Raw genomic sequence first — 13200 nt, 5'->3', positions numbered from 1 at the left:
GTGGCTCCTTGCACTACAGTTCCGAAAGGTGGAGCGGACGAACCAGGCAGTGCAAAGAAAGCTTCCAGGGCAAGACGTGCTGACAATTGAAGCACATGGGCGGGGAAGGTCAACTGCCGTTCCAGGCTAGCATAAACTCCTTGTCCGGTAAGTATGTCCACTGTTACTCCATGATAAGGATCTTGCTGGTCCTGATGTCGCATCGCCTCATCCATAGCCCGTTGTGCCCATGCTGCTCCCCACAACAAGAACTGAGTAGGGGTGAGTAACAATCGCATTAAACTTCGACAGTCATGTGGACACATCAGGTCAGCGGAGTAAATCCAGGTAACAATTTGTCGAGTGGCCTCAGACTTCACCCCATATTGCGTTATGGTGCTACGGGCCTGTTGCAAAATCTTCCAGTCATGTGGTTCCCATTTGCTTTGTCCATTAACCTGTACCACAGGACAGGCTAAGGCTTGTGTACCTCCCATACATGTGGCAACGTCCCACTGTCCCTCTAGGATGGCATCTCTTATAACACCGCTCCAGTGGACAGGTGTGATCGGTGCCAGAGGCCCAGCTAAACATCTTGGAGAGGAAGCCTCATTTTCCCAGTGGGGGGGGCTGGAAACGATTGACATATGCTGGAACTGCAAGCTCGTGTCTTGAAGACTCTGAAAAACTGACTGCAAAAGATCGCACACTGTTTTTCCTTGCAATTCGCTCTGGCCGCCATCAGAGGGCGTCGGGAGTGGAGACACCTCACTGGAAGATGGCAGGGGTGGATAGAGAGGAGGGGCCGATGTTGCAGGCCGCGCCCCAGGAGGGGCCGATGTCGTAAGCCGCGCCCCTTCTCCCTCCCCCTCTGGGGGTGGTACTAGCCACAGAGGAGGGGCTGATGTTGCAGGCCGTGCCCCAGGAGGGGCCGATGTTGTAAGCCACGCCCCTTCTCCCTCCCCCTCTGGGGGTGGTACGAGCAGCTCCTCCCCTCTTCTGGAAGGCAGCCGCTCCTCCCCTCTTCCGGAAGGCAGTCGCACTTCTGTGCCCGACTCCTCCCCGCTCCCTGGGGGTGGTCGTACTACCGCGTCCGGCTGGCATTTCAAGTTGATCTCTCTAGCAGCAACTTCCGGTGGGCCATCCCCCTCTGCGCCCAGACCGGAACTGCGTTCCGCACTCGCCCGAATCTCGGCAATTGTGTTACAAGTGATCCCAGTCATCCCTCTAACGGCAGGTAGCCCGAAAACCCGTGCTAATGTCCCAGGCTTAGGCGTGTGATCTTTCCCGGGCTCCGGAGCTAGCATCTGAGCTGCAGCACACGCCACCTCTCGTTCAGCTTTCATGGCTTTTAAGGTCTGTAATACTGTTCGCCAGAGCTCGCAGATGGCTTTTATCTCCTTTTCCTCCTTTTCCTCCCCAGTTATTGTCCTTTCCCACATAGTCTCTCCTAACTCTTGCCATTCCGAGACAGAAAACAGTAGCGGGGTATCCGCAAAGTGACCCCATCGTTGCCCCAGTTTAATCAACTTCATGAGTTGGTTTGCCGTTGCGTCTATTCCTCTCTTAGAGAGAATACCGACTAACAACGTTGCCGCAGCATCCACCTCCATGCCTGCGACCACGGCCTCCACGTTAAAATTTAGCTGCGCCAGGCAGCCCCAGTGTGGCTCGAAAATTCCTGGGAGTCGGCCGTCCGTGTCTGCCCTGCGCGTTCGCACCCAGGCAGGACCCTCCCAGCCGTTGTTCCCACACCCCCTCTCTAGCTGCTCACCACAGTCTCAGGGACTCCTGCAGGGAAACTGTCCATCCTCTGCTACCAAATGTTGGCGTGGGTTACGGATCCGTTGTAACGATGTGACCCCAATATGAGTATGATCGTTCACCTTTATTAGTCAGCAAAAACAAGGTTTATATAGCAAAACTATTACAGCATCTGAATGGTTAAACCCCCAACCCATATATAGGCAAAACTACTGCAACTCGTTGTGATTGGTGCAGAGCTGCATCTCGAAGTGAAAACAGTACTGTGGCAGGAAACAGCAACGTGGCAGGAAGGAAGTGACAGTGTGGCAGGAAACGGTGACGTTCCCCCTGCTCCAGTGTCCCGAGCTCGTCGCTCTGCCTTCCCAGCAGGGTTCCGTGTCAGCCGCTCCCAAGGCTCACTTCCGGATCGGAACCTGGGTTGCTCAACGCACCAAGCTATGTCCCCTCTCGTCCAGCCAGGACTCCACAGGACCTATCCTGGCCTCAGCACGGGTCCTTAGCTTGTTACACTTGAAAAACACTGTTTTTCCTGCAACGTCTTGTCAGGTGGCTGGCTAAGAACTATACCATTTTATAATTCCTTCTGAGCATATGGAGGAAAGTGAACAATAGGCTATAAACAGTGAACTTCAGATAAAAGGAGATCTAAATGAAATGAGGTGAGATCTCTTACAGGAAGAAAGTAAAGGGAATAGAAATGGAAAAACTTGAAACAAGTGTAAGGAGAGGCTCAAACTAGTCTGAGGAGGATGTTAGAAGAGTAAAGGACAGACCTGAGAAGTGGTGAATAATTCCTAGCTCATTTTTTATTTGCTTATTGACTCCTGTTGTACTTCTGTTCCTCCTTAGTATATTTAAACAAGAAAGATTGTGTATTATGTGTAAGTAGCTTCTGATTTCCAGATCCTTAGAAAATAATTCTCACTGACACTGAACTGTTGTGCATGGCGCAACAAATGAGACTTGCTTTTAGGTTTTCTTTTGTGGAGTGTTTCATGAGTGATCCACAGTGCGTTAGTTGTCTGCAAGATGAATGTATTTCCAGAGCAGTTCTTATGTTGTAAAGGATATTAACATGTGTAGTCTTGTCTTTGGCATCAGGACTCAATATTTATGGTCTTTCAGATCGCATCATTTGCTTTAACCTTAGAGCCTGTTATCTTCCTACGGTTACTTGTATGTGTAACTTTTCTTTGTATTCAAATTCAAAAAGGTGTTCAGCTATACCTGTGTTATGTTTTGTTAAAAATAGTTTTCAATTAAGGGGAAGAAAAAATTGTGCTCTGTGTTGGATGTTTGTTAGGGAGTAACTTTGAACTGACAGTGTCAGGGCACAGGGCATATTTGATCGTTGTTTTGTTTCCTTGTACTTTCCTTACCAGCTTCACTGTAATGCTAGTAAAAGTTTTTTAGTATTTGAGGCATGTGAACTGAAAGTCAGATGCATTTGAGTGGTGATATGGGAAGGGATTGCATGTTGCTCCCAGTTATCTGACAATCCTGTCTTAGTGAAGAACGCTGAGGCAGAGGGTGCCACAGCTTACTTTAGTTGCCTGCCTGCCTTGTCATTTTGCTATAGTCTGCTTTTGTGGTTCTAATCTGGTGCTTTTTGCTGTGATGTATGTATTCCTTCCATCTAAAATCAATATTGATAGCAATAACCTTAATTTCTCTTTCCTGCTTTGAAATTTTATTTTGTTAAAAGTTGTATTTTCCTGGATGTGTCTGCTAGTTATTTTGCTAAAGGATTCCTTTGGAAGTAGGAAGGTTTGGTCAATGTTTGTGTGGAACTTTTTGTGACAATTTTGTTCAATAAGAATAGGCTTTTCTATTTCAGAAGACTGACATTTTTCATTAAGGAAGTGTATGTTAGTTGATTATTTGAGACAGCTACATAAACCAGAGTTTATAATCTAGGATGAATTCAAGACAATGTCAATTAGTTTTTCTAATAAAGTATTTTAGACTGTGAGATATTGTTGGTCATGTTGATAATGTTAGCTATTCTTACATTCTTTTCTTTCACAGCCCCATGAGTTTGACGAATGCAGATTTGATATTAGTGTAAATGATAGTGTTTGGTACCTCCGAGCTCAGGACCCAGATCACAGACAACAGTGGGCAGATGCAATAGAACAACACAAGGTATGGGTTTTTTTCTGATTTCCTTTCTCACTACCTCATTAGATCTGGTGGTGCTTGTAGAGAGTTGTAAGCTTCACTGTACAGTCATTAAAGTATTGAAAGCATTTATGACAGATAAAAGCTGCAAGATTGAAGCAATGTGTTAAATATGTTCCAAAGTGTCGTGGTTTAACCTGGCAGCTGGCAACTAAGCACCAGACAGCTGGTCGCTCACCCCTCCCCTTCCCCCTCAGTGGGATGGAGGATGGAGGTGGAGAATGGACAAAAAGTAAAACTCATGGGTTGAGATAAAGAAAGTTTAATAGGACAGCAAAGGAAATACTACTACTAATAATAATGAATATGCAAAACAAGCGATACACAATGCAGTTTTTCTCACCACCTGATGACCAATTGTGGAGCTCATGGATTTTGCTGAACTCAGGAATTTCAAAGAACTTACCAAACTCACGGAAAAAAAGAGAGAGTTCCTGCCTCCTGGCCAACCCCCATTTATAAAATAAGTGTGATGTCTATGTTATGGAATATTTCCATTGGCCAGCTTGGGTTAGCTGCCTGGCTATGCTCCCTCCCAGCTCCTGTACTCCTGCTCATTAGCTGAATATGGGAAACTGGAAAAAGTCCTTGATTTCTTAGCAACAACTAAAAACATTACTGTGTTATCAACATTCTTCTCATACTAAATCCAAAACCCAGCAGCTACTGTGAGGAAAATTAGCTCTATCCCAGCTCAAACCAGGACATAAAGGAATTGATTTGCTTAGCTTTCATATAGAAGAGTTTACAGAACTGGGAGCTTACAACTGTGAACCGTTCTTGAACTCTCTGCCTTGAAAAAGAAAAAGCTTGCATTATGTTTGAGTGACTTCTAGTGGTTTTGTCCATCCTCTCTCACTGATTACTGAATTGTTTCTTATCTAGATATCCTAGTGTTACGGTCCGGGAAGACCCGAGCTGAAGAGATTCGTTGTTATTCCCAGAGTGAGATTAAGACACAAATGAGGTCAAATGTCACCAATCAAACAGATTTATTGATCACTTGTTCAAACGAAGGCATGAGGAAACGGCAACAGGAAAGAGAGGAAAAGACAAGAAAGAAAGAAACCTAGCAAGCAGTCGGGGTAGAGTCGCAAGAGATAGTCACCACCATGGATCCAGTGGCATCCCGTTGGTCCATAGTTTCCGTGTGTGTTAGTGGTGGGGGTCCTGTCGTTGTTTGGTCACACAGCTTTTTTATAGGGTGTTCAGGGAGATTTTTCCCTAGGCAATGGCAGATACCCCACATTCCCCCAGTCCCGTGCATGTGTTTTTTGTCAGTCCTGGCTCCGGCAGGTCGGGGAGGGGGTCGGTGTCTAGACACATTTTCCACAATGATGTACCCATCCTCTAACTCCCTTTGAGGCTGGTTTCAGGTGGTTGTTTATTCCTTGTCTGGTTTGTATTCGGCTGGCCCGCCAGGGGGTCCTGCAGTGAGCTGGGCTGCAAACATGCTTTCCTGGCCTGCCAGGAGGTCCTGCAGCGATTTGGGTTGCAAACAAGCTTTCACAGAATCACAGAATCACAGAATAGTAGGGGTTGGAAGGGACCTCTGTGGGTCATCTAGTCCAACCCCCCCGCCGAAGCAGGGTCACCTACAGCAGGCTGCACAGGACCTTGTCCAGGCGGGTCTTGAATATCTCCAGAGAAGGAGACTCCACAACCTCCCTGGGCAGCCTGTTCCAGTGCTCTGTCACCCTCAGAGAGAAGAAGTTCCTCCTCATGTTCAGACGGAACTTCCTGTGCCTCAGTTTGTGCCCATTACCCCTTGTCCTGTCACTGGGCACCACTGAAAAGAGCTTGGCCCCATCCTCCTGACACCCACCCTTCAGATATTTGTAGGCATTTATAAGGTCCCCTCGCAGCCTTCTCTTCTTCAGGCTGAACAAGCCCAGTTCCCTCAACCTCTCCTCGTAGTGGAGATGTTCCAGTCCCCTCACCATCCTTGTAGCCCTCCGCTGGACTCTCTCCAGTAGCTCTTCATCCTTCTTGAACTGGGGAGCCCAGAACTGGACACAGTACTCCAGATGAGGCCTCACCAGGGTAGTGTAGAGGGGAAGGAGAACCTCCCTCGTCCTGCTGGCCACACTCTTCTTGATGCACCCCAGGATCCCATTGGCCTTCTTGGCAGCCAGGGCACACTGCTGGCTCATAGTTAACCTGTCGTCCACCAGGACACCCAGGTCCCTCTCCGCAGAGCTGCTCTCCAGCAGGTCCACCCCAAGCCTGTACTGGTGCATGAGGTTGTTCCTCCCCAGGTGCAGGACCCTGCACTTGCCCTTGTTGAACCTCATCAGGTTCCTCTCTGCCCAGCTCTCCAGCCTGAAAGCTATCAGGCTTTATTTGAGGCAACTGTCTTAAGATATGGTCTCTGACACCACCCCGTGACTCAAAGGTGGTTGTTTCTTCACCCATGGTGGTGAAAAGGTAGAGAAAACAGGTAAGTGTGGAAAAGAGCTTAGTTTATACTATTTCTACAACTGAAGTTTCAGGTTTAGGCCAATATATTGCGTGGATATATTTAACATCATTATGAGGCGAGGTGGCTATAAAATGCATATTTGAAACAGTGCATTGGATTAACGGTATAAAAAATGGAATTAAACAGGGAAGGAACAATAACAGTGCAACACCACATAACATGCAAAAAAAACCGCGTTTGACCCATGGGACACCTGGAAGCCAAGAGAAGGGATCAAATGACCAATCTGATAGCTTTCTACGATGACATGACTAGCTGGGTAGATGAAGGGAGAGCCGTGGATGTTGTCTACCTAGACTTCAGCAAGGCTTTCAACACAGTCTCCCATAACATCCTCCTAGGGAAGCTCAGGAAGTGTGGGCTGGACGAGTGGACAGTGAGGTGGACTGAGAACTGTCTGAATGGCAGAACTCAGAGGGTTGTCATCAGTGGTGCTGAGTCTAGTTGTAGGCCAGTAACTAGTGGTGTGCCCCAGGGGTCAGTACTGGGCCCAGCCTTGTTTAACAACTTCATCAATGACCTGGATGAAGAGTTAGAATGTACCCTCAGCAAGTTTGCTGATGACACCAAACTGGGAGGAGTGGTAGACACACCAGAAGGCTGTGCTGCCATTCAGCGTGACCTGGACAGGCTGGAGAGTTGGGCAGAGAGGAACCTGATGAGGTTCAACAAGGGCAAGTGCAGTGTCCTGCACCTGGGGAGGAACAACCCCATGCACCAGTACAGGCTTGGGGCGGACCTGCTGGAGAGCAGCTCTGCGGAGAGGGAACTGGGTGTCCTGGTGGACGACAGGTTAACCATGAGCCAGCAGTGTGCCCTGGCTGCCAAGAAGGCCAATGGCATCCTGTGGTGCATTAGGAGGAGTGTGGCCAGCAGGTCGAGGGAGGTTCTCCTTCCCCTCTACACTGCCCTAGTGAGGCCTCATCTGGAGTACTCTGTCCAGTTCTGGGCTCCTCAGTTCAAGAAAGATGAGGAGCTACTGGAGAGAGTCCAGCGGAGGGCTACGAGGATGGTGAGGGGACTGGAGCATCTCCCCTACGAGGAGAGGCTGAGGGAGCTGGGCTTGTTCAGCCTGAAGAAGAGAAGGCTGCGAGGGGACCTTATAAATGCCTACAAATATCTGAAGGGTGGGTGTCAGGAGGATGGGGCCAAGCTCTTTTCAGTGGTGCCCAGTGACAGTACAAGGGGCAATGGGCACAAACTGTGGCACAGGAAGTTCCGTCTGAACATGAGGAAGAACTTCTTCCCTCTGAGGGTGACGGAGCCCTGGAACAGGCTGCCCAGGGAGGTTGTGGAGTCTCCTTCTCTGGAGATATTCAAGACCCGCCTGGACAAGGTCCTGTGCAGCCTGCTGTAGGTGACCCTGCTTCGGCAGGGGGGTTGGACTAGATGACCCACAGAGGTCCCTTCCAACCCCTACTATTCTGTGATTCTGTGATTCTTCCCTCTGAGGGTGACGGAGCACTGGAACAGGGTGCCCAGGGAGGTGGTGGAGTCTCCTTCCCTGGAGATATTCAAGACCCTCCTGGACAAGGTCCTCTGCGGCCTGCTATAGGTGACCCTGCTTTGGCGGGAGGGTTGGACTAGATGACCCACAGAGATCCCTTCCAACCCGTAACATTCTATGATTTTGTGATCTCTGAGAGGTCCTGGAGGACGGGAGAGGTGCCCGAGGACTGGAGAAAGGCCAATGTCACTCCAGTCTTCAAAAAGGGCAAGAAGGAGGACCCAGGGAACCACAGGCCGGTCAGCCTCACCTCCATCCCGGGAAAGGTGATGGAGCAGCTTATCCTGGAGGCCACCATCAAGGAAGTGGAGGAAAAGAAGGTTATCAGGAGTAGTCAGCATGGATTCACCAAGGGGAAATCATGCCTGACCAATCTGATAGCTTTCTCTGATGGCATGACTGGCTGGGTAGATGAAGGGAGAGCCGTGGATGTTGTCTACCTCGACTTCAGCAAGGCTTTCGACACTATCTCCCATAACATCCTCCTAGGGAAGCTCAGGAAGTGTGGGCTGGATGAGTGGTCGGTGAAGTGGATAGAGAACTGGCTGAATGGCAGAACTCAGAGGGTTGTCATCAGCGGTGCTGAGTCTAGTTGGAGGCTGGTAACTAGTGGTGTGCCCCAGGGGACAGTACTGGGCCCAGCCTTGTTTAACTTCTTCATCAATGACCTGGATGAGAGTTAGAATGTACCCTCAGCAAGTTTGCTGATGACACCAAACTGGGAGGAGTGGTAGATACACCAGAAGAGAACTCACTCGTGGCTCGGGAGCGCGCGGCACCGGTCCTGTCCGGGAGAGCGGTTTCTCTGGGTCGTGGGGTTCGTTGTTGTGTTTTCTCCTTATCTGTATCGTTGTTGTTACTGTTCCCTTTGTTTGCTGTTCTGTTAAACTGCCCTTATCCCGACCCATCAGTTTTCTGCCTGTTTATTTCCATTCTCCTCTGCACCGCGGTGGGGGGAGGGGCGGCCGCATGGCGCTTTTGTTGCCGGCAGCAGCCGAAACCAAAACACCGACTGTGTTCTAGAAGGAGATCCCTGCTCAGCCAAGCCAGCCCTCTGCCCTGCTTGCTTGACTTCTGACACTTTGCAGTTGCCTGCTCCTGCACTCCTAAGAGATTGTTCTTAAAAAGTGACCAGTATTCATGGACCCCAATACCTTCAAAAGCAGATTCCCAGGGGACCTTACTAACTAGCTCCTTCAGCATCCCAAAGTCTACTCTCCTCATATCCAGGGTCGAAGTTTTGCTGGCAGTTTTTTTCCTGTTGCCAATGATTTGGAACTCAACTACGTCGTGGTCACTGTGACCAAGACAGCCACCAATCACCACTTCACGCACTAGTCCCTCTCTGTTTACAAGCAGGAAATCTAGGAGGGCACTTTCACTAGTCGTCTCCCTTAGTACCTACAGCAAGAAGTTATCTTCAACATACTTAAGGAATTTCCTGGACCTGTTTGTGTCTGCTGTATGATATTCCCAGTTGATGTCTGGGAAGTTAAAACTGTCTATAAGGACAAGGGCAGCGGATCTAGAGATATCACTTAATTCCTTGTGGAATAATTCATCAGTGTTACAAGAAAACAAAGTAAAATAGGTATCTAAGTAGGTATATATTTTTTCCTTGAGCTTCTTGAAATATTGCTTATCTAAGTACTATATGTAATTAGGAATTTTCACCTTTTGTTGGACAGTCCTTAGAATAAGCAGTACATGCTCTTGAATTTGAAGTGCTGTCTTTTGATAATAGTCCTCTAAAAAAAAATTAATCTCAGTTAGAATATTAGTCCATTTATAGCTTGGCATTTTGCATTAACTTTGATACAGAGGTAACATTAAAACATAAAAAATTAAGTTTCAAAACCAGGATTCTTTTCTGTAGTCTAGTGAAAAAAATACAAAGTTAATCGTGGAGTTTTTTTGAATCAAAAATACTGCAATCTGTTACTCTTGCAGTACCTCAGAAATGTCTCAAGAGGATACACCCAGCATGTTGCTGGATTACACATCCGTAGAACTGACATTTCAAAAACTGTTTTACAAGCGTGGGGCTCTTCAGGAATGGAATGATGCGGAACTTGGTAACCCTGGGCTGAAATTCAGACTAGGTTTGGTGAATGATTTAGCTAGTGAACTGCAGAACTTAACTGGAAATCTGGCTAAGCAGAAACGCAGGCTGGAACATTGCATGCTACCATGAAGGAATGAATGAGGAAAATACCCATATCCTTTTCTCAAACTCTGCATGACCTCAAAGGGTAGTCTTTCTCATGCTGTTCTTTTCTGTCTTCTGAGGCTGTCCTTAACTGTTGCTGAGTTCTGAGCTGGCAGTTTTATGGAACCACCTATTTATAATATGGAAGTACTGAATGGTAATAGTTTAGAGTTTGCCATTGTATGTCTAGAGTTGGAATATTTTTTTCTGTGTTACAAAAAAAAAAAAATCTTGCATGCAGCACCACTGAATTTTCTTCTTCTGCTTTACTGCCCAGCCACTATCATGAGGTATCTGTTGGCTTTTGTTTTTCTGTCTGGTATTATTGATAAACTTAAGTCATCTTATTCAACCTCCTTTTCAGAGCATTAATGAGTGTTGAGGAGCATGAGTTCCAGCATTCCAAAAATGACCTCCTTTTGTGGAGAAGCCTGATTAATTATGCAGTTTTTCCACTTCGAAAAAAGGCTTTCTTTAATATTGATTTTGGTTTGGACAGTTTAAATTTTCATACTTTGCAAGAATTTGGTGGTTCTTAAAAAATAATAATAATTTGTACCAGATTTCTGTCTTCACATTTGAGTGCAATGACAGGTTTATTGGATAGTTCCACTGGAGGTGCATCTGTTCTTACTAACTGTTCCTGCTAAAATACATAGGAATCTGAAAACCAGAACCCATAGAAAAGTGCTGTATGCACATAAATAGGCGTTTGATGTAATTAAACATAAACCAGAAATGTATAAATCCAGTTTTCAGTCTGATTATCATTAATGTTTCTTAGAGAAAGTGTCTCTGAATATCTTGTTTCAATAAGATATTTTCCAAATTGGATAATTAGTGCTATGTTTTCCTATAATTTATTTACATCCTTGTAGGAAAAAATGTACTGTTAATAATGTTGATAGGATGTGAAAAATATATTTTCTTAGAGGCTGGAAGTTCATTCCATTTTTTATTGAGTTTGTATGAACACTTAAATGATCCTTAGTTTTAAGTAAATTTTCACCTATCCTTTAATTTTTCTTTAGCTCTTGTGGAAGCTTTATATCTAAACACTTGATTGAGAGTAGAAGTTGGACTTCTGTGAGGCAAAATAACCTGTATCACCAGTTCAGATTTTTGTCTGCTTACTCTGAAATTTTCTGAAGGAACTTTCCTGGTCAGATTACCATAACTCAATGAAAAGTTCCTTGACAAGCTGTTGTTATCAGATAAAAAATGACTTTGTTTCAGAACTAGGTTCTTGAACTGATACATAAAAATTTGAATAAAATTGAGAGATGAAACTATTATTTCCTGTACTAAGCAGTCATTTTTATTAACTTGAGTCTATTGCTATATAAAGTACTGGGTTTATTTTGTTTTTTAATCTCTTTGCTTACTGAGTGGGTAGGTTGTTCTGGTAGGCTGTTTAAGCTGTTTGCTAACAAAAGTATGTTTGAGATTTACTGCAGCATGTCACAAGGTGGTTTATCTTTAGAGTATGAAAGACAGACTGAAACTTTGACTGTTTCGTTGTGCTCTGAACAGAGAAAACACTGGTTTAAAATGAACTTTATATTAAATTTGACTATGAGTAGACTTAGAAAAACTTACTGCTTAGCAACACCAACAAGTAGCTGGTAGCTGAGAAATGTAAACCATCTAATGTTCAAGCATAAAAACTGTTAGAATTTGCTGCTCTTTGTTAATATTATTGTGTTCTTGTATTGAGGTTCCTGATGCTGACCAGATTAAATGTGTCTCAAGGACAGCTTCTAAAATGCTTAATTATCTCCCTGAACTGAAGGTGGGTGTGGTGGGTTGGCCTTGACAGGATGTCAGGTGCCTGCCAAGCTGCTCTATCACTTCCCCTCCTCAACTGGACAAGAGAGAGAAAATATTACAAAAGGCTCATAGGTTGAGATAAGGACAGGGAGGTCACTCACCAACTACCGTCACGGGCAAAACAGACTCAACTCGAGGAAATTAATTTATTGACAATCAAAAGTCAGAATAGGATAATGAGAAATAAAAACAAATCTTAAAACACCTTCCCCCCACCCCTCCCTTCTTCCTGGGTTCAACTTCACTCCTGATTTTCTCTACCTCCTTTCTTCTGCAAGCAGTGATGGGGAATGGGGATTGTGGTCAGTTCATTACGTGTTATCTCTGCTACTCCTTCTTCCTCACTCTCTTCCTCTGCTCCAGCGTGGGGTCCCACCCATGGGAGTCAGTCCTCCATGAACTACTCTAGCATGGGTCCTTTCCATGGGATTCAGTCCTTCAGGAACAGGCTGCTCCAGCGTGGGTCCACCATGGGGGTCACAAGTCCTGCCAGCAAACCTGCTCCAGTGTGGGCTCCTCTCCAAGGGTCCACAGGTCCTGGCAGGAGCCTGCTCCAGTGAAGGCTTCCCACGGGGTCACAGCTTCCTCCAGGCATCCACCTGCTCCGGTGTGGGGTCCTCCATGGGCTGCAGGTGGATATCTGCTCCACCTTTAACCTCCATGGACTGCAGGGGGACAGCCTTCCTCACCATGGTCTTCTCCTCAAGCTGCAGGGGAATCTCTGCTCCAGTGTCTTGACCACCTCCTCTCCCTCCTTCTTCACTGACCTTGGTGTCTGCAGAGTTGTTTCTCTCACATAGTCTCACTCCTCTCTCTTCCAGCTGCTGTTGCACAGCAGGTTTTTTCCCCCTTCTTAAATATGTTATCACAGAGGTGCTACCACCATTGTTGATTGGCTTGGCCTTGGCCAGCGATGGGTCCGTCTTGGAGCTGGCTGGCATTAGTCTATCAGACATGGGGGAAGCTTCTCGCAGCTTCTCACAGAAGCCACCCCTATAGCCCCTCTGCTACCAAAACCTTGCCATGCAAATCCAATACAGAGGGAAAAGTCTAAGACAGTGATAAGACCAACAGTGAGGCAAATGAGGAAATAGTTTGCGTGTAACCAGGAGTCCTTTCTTCTACTTAAAAATTTCATTAAACATACTGAACAGATATTTATCTGTAAAATATCTGGTTGTAAGGGTGTATTTCATTAGGAAGCTCCTCTGTTCTCTTACCCTAACAGACAGTCAGGTCTAGGAT

At 46.3% G+C, this 13200-nt stretch overlaps 1 protein-coding gene across 9 annotated transcripts in view; it reads left to right on the top strand.

The window, feature by feature from the left end:
* Window positions 1-13200, top strand: part of LOC142365635 (ceramide transfer protein-like) — a 135949-nt gene that overhangs the window by 38954 nt on the left and 83795 nt on the right. For 8 of the 9 annotated variants that reach the window (XM_075446627.1, XM_075446626.1, XM_075446629.1 and 5 more), the window contains one exon: window positions 3775-3891. The exons of the other annotated variant lie outside the window; for it this stretch is intronic. In XM_075446627.1, coding sequence (XP_075302742.1) covers window positions 3775-3891 — 117 coding nt within the window. The remainder of the gene's footprint in view (window positions 1-3774; window positions 3892-13200) is intronic. 9 annotated transcript variants of the gene reach the window in all.

This window comes from Opisthocomus hoazin, chromosome W (assembly GCF_030867145.1).
Source record: "Opisthocomus hoazin isolate bOpiHoa1 chromosome W, bOpiHoa1.hap1, whole genome shotgun sequence".
Taxonomy (NCBI): domain Eukaryota; kingdom Metazoa; phylum Chordata; class Aves; order Opisthocomiformes; family Opisthocomidae; genus Opisthocomus; species Opisthocomus hoazin.
The sequence above is the reverse complement of the archived record's forward strand: the minus strand, read 5'-3'. Positions and strand labels throughout refer to the sequence as shown.